General features: G+C 41.3%; 2 protein-coding genes across 2 annotated transcripts; both read right to left on the reverse strand.

Annotated features, from left to right (window-relative positions):
• Nucleotides 1–4,833: 4,833 nt before the first annotated feature.
• On the reverse strand, nt 4,834–6,054 carry LOC310724070 (E3 ubiquitin-protein ligase TRIM39-like). The gene is given in 3 exon segments (XM_083537842.1): nt 4,834–5,479; nt 5,483–5,660; nt 5,706–6,054. Coding segments are annotated over 3 exon segments (561 nt in total). The 5' UTR covers nt 5,726–6,054; the 3' UTR covers nt 4,834–5,116.
• A 3,391-nt stretch (nt 6,055–9,445) lies between these two features.
• LOC310724203 (E3 ubiquitin-protein ligase TRIM39-like) lies at nt 9,446–10,228 on the reverse strand (the record flags this gene model as incomplete). The annotated part of the gene is made up of 3 exons (XM_083537946.1): nt 9,813–10,228; nt 9,562–9,675; nt 9,446–9,475 (listed from the first exon to the last, which is right to left on the reverse strand). The coding sequence occupies exons 1-3, from the start codon at nt 10,209–10,211 to the stop codon at nt 9,446–9,448; spliced, it is 543 nt and encodes a 180-aa protein (XP_083394072.1). The 5' UTR covers nt 10,212–10,228.
• Between the last annotated feature and the right edge of the window lie 724 nt (nt 10,229–10,952).

Raw genomic sequence — 10,952 nt, forward strand, 5'->3', positions numbered from 1 at the left:
GTTGCTGGAGACTTCAATTCATGCTTATGTTTCACAAGTTGGCTGTGAGAGGGAGGAGAAGGAAAAAATCTGGACTGAATTAGATGAAGTGGTAGAAGGTGTACCTAGGAATTAAAGATTGGTGATTGGGGCAGATTGCAATGGGCATGTAGGTGAAGGGAACAGAGGTGATGATGAGTTGATGGGTAGGTATGGCCTTAAGGACAGGAATGTGGAGAGACAGATGGTATTAGATTTTGCTAAACGGATGGAAATGGCAGTGGTGAATACTTATTTTAAGAAGAAGGATGAGCATAGGGTGATGTATAAGAGTGGAGGAAGGTGCACACAGGTGGACTATGTTCTATGTAGGAGATGCAACCTGAAGGAGATTGGAGACTGTAAGGTGTTGGCAGGTGACAGCATCGGACGGTGGTCTGTAGGTTAGTTTTGGAGGTGAAGAAGAAGAAGAGGAGAGTGAGGAATGAAAGAAGAAGAAGATGGTGGAAACTGAAGGAGGAGGACTGTAGTGTGAGATTAAGGGAAGAGGTCAGACAGGGGCTCGGTGGTGGTGAAGAGGTGCTGGATGATTGGGCAAATACTGCAGAAGTGATAAGGGAGACAGCTAAAAAGGTACTTGGTGTGACATCTGGACATAGAAAGGAAGACAAAGAGACGTGATGGTGGAATGAGGAAATGCAGAACAGCATAAGGAGAAAGAGGTTAGCAAAACAGAATTGGGAGCGACAGAGTGATGAGAAAAGTAGGCAGGAGTACAAGGAGATGCGGCAGCAGGTAAAGAGTGATGTGGCGAAAGCCAAGAAAAAGGCATATGAGGAGCTGTATGAAAAGTTGGACAGGAAGGAAGGAGAAAAGGATTTATACAAATTGGCTAGGCAGAGAGACCGAGCTGGAAAGGATGTGCTGCAAGTTAGAGTAATAATGGGTGGAGATGGAAATGTGTTGACTAGAGAGTGTGTTGAGAAGATGGAGAGAGTATTTTGAGCAGCTGATGAACGAGGAATATGAGAAAGAGAAAGGGATGGATGGTGTAGAGATGGTGAAGCAGGAAGTGGATAGGATCAGTAAGGAGGAAGTGAGAGCAGCTTTTAAGAGGATGAAGATTGGAAAGTCGGTAGGACCAGATGACATACCGGTAGAAGCATGGAGATGTTTAGGAGAGATGGCAGTGGAATTTTTAACCAGATTATTTAACAAGATTCTCGAAGGTGAGAGGATGCCTGAGGAATGGAGAAGGAGTGTACTGGTACCGATCTTTGAAAATAAGGAAGATGTGCAGACCTGCAGTAACTACAGGGGAATTAAGTTGATCATTCACACCATTAAGTTATGGGAAAGAGTAGTGGAAGCCAGGCTGATAGAAGGGGTGACTATCTGTAAGCAACAGTATGGTTTTATGCCGAGGAAGAGCACCACAGACGCCTTATTTGCTTTGAGATTCTTGATGGAGAAGTATAGAGAAGGTCAGAATGAGTTGCACTGTGTGTTTGTGGATTTAGAGAAAGTGTACGACAGGGTGCCAAGAGAGGAGTTGTGGTATTGTATGATGAAGTCAGGTGTGTCAGAAAAGTATGTGAGGGTGGTGCAGGACATGTATAAGGACAGTGTGACAGCAGTAAAGTGTGCAATAGGAACAACAGACTGGTTCAAGGTGAACATTGGACTGCATCAAGGATCGGCGCTGAGCCCTTTCCTTATTGCAGTTGTGATGGACAGGTCCTCGCATAAGAATTTTACAGGTACAGTTCTGGTGGACTTTACAATGCAGTAAACCCAGTCAAAGTTGAAATTCTTTGTGTTCCAAAGGAAGATAAGATATACCTTTATTCGTCCCACAGTGGGGAAATTTCTTTGTTACAGCAGCAAAGAAAAAAAAAATGCAAATATATAAAAAGAATATACACATACTATAATATACAGTATATGCACAGTACAATGTATAAATACAAATAAGGGAAGAAAAAAGTATGTATTGCAGGTAGTATTGCACACAGGTGGTATTGCATGTATTGCAGGTAATATTGCACATATTGCAGGTAATATTGCACATGTTGCAGGTAGTATTGCACACAGGAAATGTTATTACACAGTTAAACAGTAATAACAGTGTGTATTTTGGTGACTGGTTTACTGGGAGCAGCTTTGATTGTAAAATCTAATAGCAGCAGGGAGAAAAGACCTTCTGTAATGCTTAACGATGTAACGGTTACATACAGGGGGTGAGAGGCGATGATCCAGCAATGATGATAGTTTTGCTACCATCCTCCTTTCTCCCACCTCCTGTACAGTGTTCAGGGGAATCCCCAGAACTAAGATGGCCTTCCTCATCAGCTTGTCCAGTCTCTTCCTGTCTGCAGTAGAGATGCTGCTGCCCCAGCAGACCACACCATATAATATGGCTGAGGCCACCACAGAGTCAAAAAAGGTCTTCAGTAGCTCTCCCTGCACTCCAAAAGACCTTAGTCTCCTCAGCAGAAAGAGTCTGCTCTGCCCTTTCTTGTAAATTGCCTCAGTGTTGTCTGTCCAGTCTAGTTTGTTGTTTAGGTGAACACCCAGGTATTTGTAATAGTCCACTCTCACAATGTCCTTTCCCTGAATGTTCACTGGTGATAAAGTTTGTTTATGCCTACGGAAATCCACTACCAGTTCTTTGGTTTTCCCCGCATTTATCTGGAGGCAGCTCAGTTGGCACCTGTCCACAAAGTTCTATATAAGTCCTCTGTACTCTCTGTCATCATCATCCGTGATCAGACCAACGATGGCAGAGTCATCAGAGAACTTCTGTAGGTGACAGGTTGCTGAGCTAAACATGAAATCTGCAGTGTAAACAGTGAAGAGAAACGGGGCTAGAACCGTTCCCTGCGGGGCTCCAGTGTTGCAGACAATCATGGCAGACTTACAGTCACGAGTCCTCACATACTGTGGTCGGTCTGTGAGGTAGTCCAGTATCCAGGCAGATAGATGATGGTCCACTCCCATGTACACCATCTTATCCCTCAGGAGCGCAGGTTGGATGGTGTTAAAAGCACTAGAGTAGTCAAAAAACATGACTCTCACAGTGTTCCCAGCCTTTTCCAGGTGTGAAATTCCTACCGATTTAGGAGGAAGATGACTGCATCTTCCACTCCAATTCCAGGTTGGTAGGCAAACTGAAGTGGATCCATTGATGGGCTCACCAGAGGTCGGAGATGAGTGAGCACCAGCCTCTCCAATGTCTTCATCAGATGTGAGGTCAGTGCTACTGGTTAATAGTCTCCGAAGTCTTTTGGGTGCGGGCACCACGCAGGATGTTTTCCATATCTGTGGCACCTTTCCCAGCCTCAGGCTCAGGTCAAACATGTATAGTAATATGCCGCACAGCTGGTCTGCACAGGTCTTAAGTAGCCTGGAGCTGATGCCGTCTGGGCCTGCAGCCTTCCTCGCCTTGATCTTCCTGAGCTCCATTTTCACCTGGGCTTCTGCGAGGGGTAGTGTGTATTGGAGAGGGGTAGTGTGTATTGAAGCTTTGGCAGGCACACTTGGTTTGGAATGTCTTCTGGGGACGTCATCTGTATGTTAAATGCATATAAATAAAAATTGCAATACAGATGCATAAAACATTTGAAATAAAATATTTATTGTTCTATTACTTAAACATGAAACTGTAGCATTCATTGTGTTAACACTGCAGAATGTATTCTTTTGTTCATCACTGAAAACTACAACGTCAGATCTCAATCAGCCACTGAAGTGTTTCCAGCATTATTTATCTAAACCAGGGGTCACCAACCTTTTTGAAACTGAGAGCTACTTCTTGGGTACCAATTAATGAGAATGGCTACCAGTTTGATACACACAAATAAATAACAAATAACAAATTTGCTCAATTTACCTTTAATGATATGTTATTATTAATAATTAATGATATTCATCTATGTGAAGACACTGATCATGTTAATGATTTCTCACAATAATTATCAACAATTATTTATCAAGGTAGGAAACAGGTAAATATCAATATGCAAAAACTTTATTTCTATAAATCTCTGCAAGTATTTACATTTTCAAATGATCACTTCTACAACATTTTTCACTAGCCACTAACAATTTTTAATATGGACATTTTTTTTTATTTTTTTTTTATATTGTCATTTTCAAATTCACAATAATGCAAGTGTGATTTAAAAAAAGAATAGCAACAAAAAAATTTTGAGGCAGCTCACTGGTAATGGCGCTATGGTGAGCTATTTTTTAGAAAAGGCCTGCAGGCGACTCATGTGGTCCTTGTGGGTGACCATGTTGGTGACCCCTGCTGTATAGAGACTGCTGTAGGGGGAAATTTCTTTGATATTAACAGTTTATGAAATGACAGCTTTTCTCTGTCTCAGTCCAGCTTCAGTCTGGTCTTCTAGAGGTTCTGTGCTACTGAGAGGAGAGTGTCTGGTTGTGTATATTCATTTCACTCCTGAATAATAAAACCCCCTTCTTTGAGCAAATTCTATCATCTCACCTACTGTACATCCCAGAATGTAGAGTCTCCAACTTCAATATTTTAGCAGTGTCCCTGAGTTAAAGCCCTCAGCGCCCAGAACACAATTCTTTATTTACTCTGAATGATTTTTGTCTGTAGGTTTTGTGCAATCATTAAAATTAAACAATTTTGTAAACAAATAATTTTTTTTATTTTAGTTTATATTTTATTTCAGATTAAAAATGATAATTTAATGCAGGACTAAAACAAATCTGATATTTGTAAATCCATAAACTGCTGATGAGGGAACATTTACAGATTTAATTCTCCACACTGCAGTTTTACACATAAAACCCACAACCAACAAACCATTTTAGCCAGCATTTACCAGCATAACACTTTATTTAATATAATTTAAAGTACATCAATAAAATGAAATAAAATAAATGAAAGGTGAAGAGGAACAGGAGTGAGTGATTAGTGACATGTGATCCAGACATGGCAGTGCAGTGGCTGCTGGGTAACGCAGTCAAAATTCATAATCCTGATACACATCACATTTTTCTTTTTACAGTGGACTGTTTGCTTTATTAAACACAATTTTAGAAACAGTATGAATCTTTTAATTTGCAATATTTCATTAATAATATGGAATAAAACTCAGCTCTAAATGATCTGATTTACTTTTACAGAGAACTGAACTGGGAGGATCTTTAGAGGAGATTCTTTACCATAAACATTTAGCAATGGCAGTAATTTATCAGTAAATGTGTGTGTGAAAGTGTGTATGTGTGTGTTAGTGACAGGATCAGAGAATGACAGATTTCCTCTTTCCCAGTCCAACTTCACTCTGATCCTCTGGAGTTTCTGTGCTACTGAGAGATGAGTGACTCTCTGTGGTGTAGAACCTGCTTTATATTTACCATTATAATAACCAACAAACCAGATTCCACTTCTGGAGAACACATTCCTCTTCCTCTCAGCAGATTCTGTCATCACACCCAATAACCATAAAGTACAGTCGCCAACTTAAACATCCCAGCAGTGTGTTCCTGAGTTAAAGCTCTTAGAACCCAGAGTACAGCAATATTCATCAAATCTCTCTGGAATATCAGGAAGTTTCTGTTTCTCATTAATGCATCTCACACTGGTCAGATCATCAGATACACTGAGTTCAGGATGAACAGTGTTGGGATCCAAAGTTGAGGTACTGAAACACACACACACACACACACACACACACACACACACACACACACACACACACACAAACATTATTTAAATCGCTGTAATGTTCCGTTCGTAAACGGGGCGATGGCAAAATAAACCTTTCAAAATAAAAGTCCTTTGCTGCTTGTTTATGAGTTGATTAGGACTTTTATTTTTGCAAATTCTTCTTCTTTCGGCTGCTCCCATTAGGGGTTGCCACAGCAGATCATCCGTCTCTATACCACCCTGTCCTCTACATCTGCCTCTTTCACACCAACTACCTGCATGTCTTCCCTCACCACATCCATTAACCTCCTCCTTGGACTTCCTCTTTTTCTCCTTCCTGGTGGCTCCATCCTCAGCATTCTTCTACCAATATAACTCATGTCAATTCTCTGCACATGTCCAAATCATTTTAATCTTGCCTCCCTCACCTTGTCACCAAAACGTCCTACATGGGCTGTCCCTCTAATAAACTCATTTCTAATCTTGTCCATCCTCGTCACTCCCAATGAAAACCTCAACATCTTCAGCTCTGCTACCTCCAGCTCCACCTCCTGTCTTTTACTCAATGCCACTGTCTCTAAATCATACAACATCGCAGGTCTTACCACAGTCCTATAAACTTCTCCTTTCATTCTTGCAGATACCCTACTATCACAAATCACTCCTGCCACTCTTTTCCACCCACTCCACCCTGCCTGCACTCTTTTCTTTACTTCTCTAACACACTCGCCATTACTTTGCACTGTTGACCCCAGGTACCTGGGTACAACCGCACCACTCCACTGCCCCCCCTCTCATTCACACACATGTACTCTATATTACTCCTACTGACTTTCATTCCCCTTCTCTCCAGCACATACCTCCACCTCTCCAGGCTCTTCTCAACCTGTTTCTTACTATCACCACAAATCACAATATCATCTGCAAACATCAAAGTCCAGGGAGACTCCTGTCTGACATTGTCCATCAACCTGTCCATCACCACTGCAAACAGGAAAGGGCTCAGGGCCGATCCTTGATGCAGTCCGACCTCCACCTTGAACCAGTCTGTTGTTCCTACTGCACACCTCACTGCTGTCACACTGTCCTCATACATGTCCTGCACCACCCTCACATACTTCTCTGACACACCTGACTTCCTCATACAATACCACAACTCCTCTCTTGGCACTCTGTCCTACGCTTTCTCTAAATCCACAAATACACAATGCAATTCCTTCTGTCCTTCTCTATACTTCTCCATCAACATTCTCAAAGCAAATAAGACATCTGTGGTGCTCTTCCTCGGCATGAAACCATACTGTTGCTCACAGATAGCCACCTCTTCTCTCAGCCTGGCTTCCACTACTCTTTCCCATAACTTCATGGTGTGACTGATCAACTTAATTCCCCTGTAGTTACTGCAGTTCTGCACATCTCCCTTATGCTTAAAGATCGGTACCAGCACACTCCTTCTCCATTCCTCAGGCATCTTCTCACCTTCCAGAATCTTGTTAAACAATCTGGTTAAAAACTCCTCTGCCATCTCTTCTAAACATCTCCATGCTTCTACCAGTATGTCATCTGGTCCAACTGACTTTCCACTCTTCATCCTCTTAATCGCTGCTCTTACTTCCTCCTTACTAATCCTATCCACTTCCTACTTCACCAACTCCACATCATCCAACCTTCTCTCTCTCTCTAATTTTCCTCATTCATCAACTGCTTAAAATACCTTCTCCACCTTCTCAACACACTTTCCTCACTAGTCAACACATTTCCATCTACATCCTTTATTACTCTAACTTGTAGCACATCTTTCCCAGCTCGGTCCTGCTTCCTGGCCAATCGTTACAAATCCTTTTCTCCTTCCTTAGTGTCCAACCTCTCATACAGCTCCTCATATGCCTTTTCCTTGGCTTTCGCCACATCCCTCTTTACCTGCTGCCGCATCTCCTTGTACTCCTGCCTACTTTTCTCATCACTCTGTCGATCCCACTTCTGTTTTGCTAACCTCTTTCCCCTTATGCTCTCCTGCACTTCCTCATTCCACCACCAAGTCTCTTTGTCTACCTTTTTATTTCCGGGTGTCACACCAAGTACTTTTCTAGCTGCCTCACTCAACACTCCTGCAGTATTTGCCCAATCATCCAGCACCCCTTCACCACCACCGAGCCCCTGTCTGACCTCTTCCCTGAACCTCACACTACACTCTTCCTCTTTCAGTTTCCACCATCTTATTCTCCTTTCAATCCTTACTCTCCTCCTCTTTTTCCTCACCTCCAAAACCATCTTACAGACCACCATCCGATGCTGTCTTGCTACACTGTCCCCTGCCAACACCTTACAATCTCCAATCACTTCAGGTTGCATCTCCTACATAGAACATAGTCCACCTGTGTGCACCTTCCTCCACTCTTATACGTCACCCTATGATCCTTCTTCTTCTTAAAATATGTATTCACCACTGCCATTTCCATCCTTTTAGCAAAATCTACCACCATCTGCCCTTCCACATTCCTCTCCTTAAAGCTATACCCACTCATTACCTCCTCATCACCTCTGTTCCCTTCACCTACATGCCCATTAAAGTCTGCCCCAATCACCAATCGTTCATTCCTAGGTACACCAGCTTCCACTTCATCGAATCCACTCCAGAATCTTTCCTTCTCCTCCATCTCACAGCCCACTTGTGGAGCATAAGCACTGATGACATTTATCATCATCCCTTCAACTTCCAGCACTCTATCAGAAACTCTCTTCACCTCCACTACACTCTTACTGTACTCTTCCTTCAGAATCACCCCTACCTTTAAACCCACCTCCAATGTTCCTGGCCTTACTCCCTTTCCACTTGGTCTCCTGAACACACAACATATCTACCTTTCTCCTCTCCATCATATCAAATACCTCTCTCCCTTTACCAGTCATAGTAACAACATTTAAAGTATCAACCCGAACCTCCACTCTCCTACACTTCTCCTTTCCCTTCCATCTCTGTAGACGTCTTCCTCCTCTCCTTCTCCTCCTTCGGCCAACAGTAGCCCAATTTCCACCGGTACCCTGTTGGCCAACGATACCTGTTGTTAACCCGGGCCTCAACCGATCCGGTATGAAATTCTTATTTGTGATCCGCATATTCGATTTGGCGTTTTACGCTGGATGCCCTTCCTAAGGCAACCCTCCCCATTTATCCGGGCTTGGGACCGGCACTAATAGTGCACTGGCTTGTGCAACCCTAATGGCTGGGTCTTTTTGCAAATTATTTTTTGTATTATTCAGTAGCTTATAGAACCATCTTTAGCAGCAATAACTAGAAGTTTTCATTTTCTGTCTGATACAAATTTTAACACCTGATAAGCACCATACTTTTATTATTTTCTGATACATAAAACCATTGAATTCAAAGAGGGTGTACTTAAATTTTTACATGACACTGTGTGTGTGTGTGTGTGTGTGTGTGTGTGTGTGTGTGTGAAGTAGTAGTAGTAGTAGTAGTAATAAAATAAAATCAAAAATAAATAAAATATAATAATAATAATAATAATAATAATAATAATAATAATAATAATAATAATAAAATAATAATAATAAAAGAAAGAATTATAATCAAATTAAATATTACAAAAAGAACACATCACTATAAATCACACTAGGTTTATTAACAAAGACACACACACACAAACACCATGGCAGAAAAGAAATGTCTTAATGTATTGGACAGTGTACTGCATCTTCTTCCAGACTCTAAACTTCAGGTTGTCCAGATGTTTAGTCACATAGATCAGTGCTCCTGAAAGCTCATCTGGATGCTGCAGTGTGCACAGAGTTCTGCAAAAACATTCAGGAGTCAGTGTTACTGTGGGTTTGTATTTAGAAACACAGAGAAGGAGAGAGACAGGAAGCACATCACTCACCTTTCCACAGATTCTAACCTTTATATGTTCTGCAGTCTGACTCGAGTTCAGTTTACAGTCTTCAAAGATCTTTAGTTTCTCCTGTAGGAGCTTCAGTGCAGTTTTGAGTTTCTCCTGAAACAAATTAACACACTGAGACTCTGTGTTTTACATTTTATTTTAAATCCAACTAACATCATTGATGAAGATAATTTTAAACAACAGCATTTGTTCCCATGTGACACATGACCTCGTAGCTAAATCATATTTACCTTACAGTCTGTTACTGCCTCATCAATGGGGCAGAATTTGTGGTTGGTGTGTTTTCTTGAATCTCGACACACCAAACACACCGGCTGCTGATAATCCAGACAGAAGAGTTTGAGTTTCTCACTGTGTAAACTGCAGACTGTTTCAGATTCTGATGAAGATCTCTTACTTCTGTCCTGTAAGAAAGTCTCACACAGGTTCTTTAAAGCCAGATTTAGAGGAGGAGTATCTATTGACGACTTCCTCCTACAAACAGGACATTCTCTGGATCTTTTAGTCTTCCAGAACTGCTGCAAACACACTTTACACACACTGTGACTGCAGGGCAGAAGAACAGGGTCTTTAAAGATTTCACAGCACACAGGACAGGAAAAATCCTCCTCTGAAAACGTTGAAGCCATTTTATTTCACTATTGTCCGATCTCTTGTTCTTCTCTCCAGTGTGAACGCTTTGTGTTTTACTTTCACTTTGTTAAAGAAATGACCACTCACTGATTTCAGCTTTCTATCAGGTTAATCACATGAATTTGTAGGTCCAGTGTGTAATCACTTCCTTTACCACTGCTGAAAAAGAAACTCAGATTCCTTCATAAATGGAGAATAAAGTAAAACCCACCAGAGCAGAACACTGCAGGCTGTAAATAAAGAACTGCAGTCGTCTCAGACTTGACACTTCCTTAATAGGCGGAGTTACAGAATGACATGTTATGACCTGTTACAATCATCATTTACATCAGAAAAAGCGCATAACACTTACAGTATATTCATGTTCTGACTACAGATTAATTAACTATAATTTTGGAAAAAATTAATCTTAATAGACAAACTTATTAATAAAATAATTAAATAAAATTTAATAACGGAATTCTTTCATTACTGTCACAGTTTAGATCAGGGGTCACCAACATGGTCGCCCGCAAGGACCACATATGTCGCCCGCGGGCCTTTTCTAAAAATAGCTCACCATAGCGCCACTTACCAGTGAGCTGCATCTAATTTTATGTTGCGATTCTTTTTTAAATCACACTTGCATTGATGTGAATTTGAAAATAACAATATATAAAGAAAAATGGTTCATATTAGATTAGAGCAGTGCTTCTCAATTATTTTCTGTTTCAAAAAGGTTGGTGACCCCTGCTATA

The sequence above is a fragment of the Silurus aristotelis genome (genome assembly GCF_946808225.1).
Source record: "Silurus aristotelis genome assembly, chromosome: 3".
In the NCBI taxonomy this organism is placed as follows: domain Eukaryota; kingdom Metazoa; phylum Chordata; class Actinopteri; order Siluriformes; family Siluridae; genus Silurus; species Silurus aristotelis.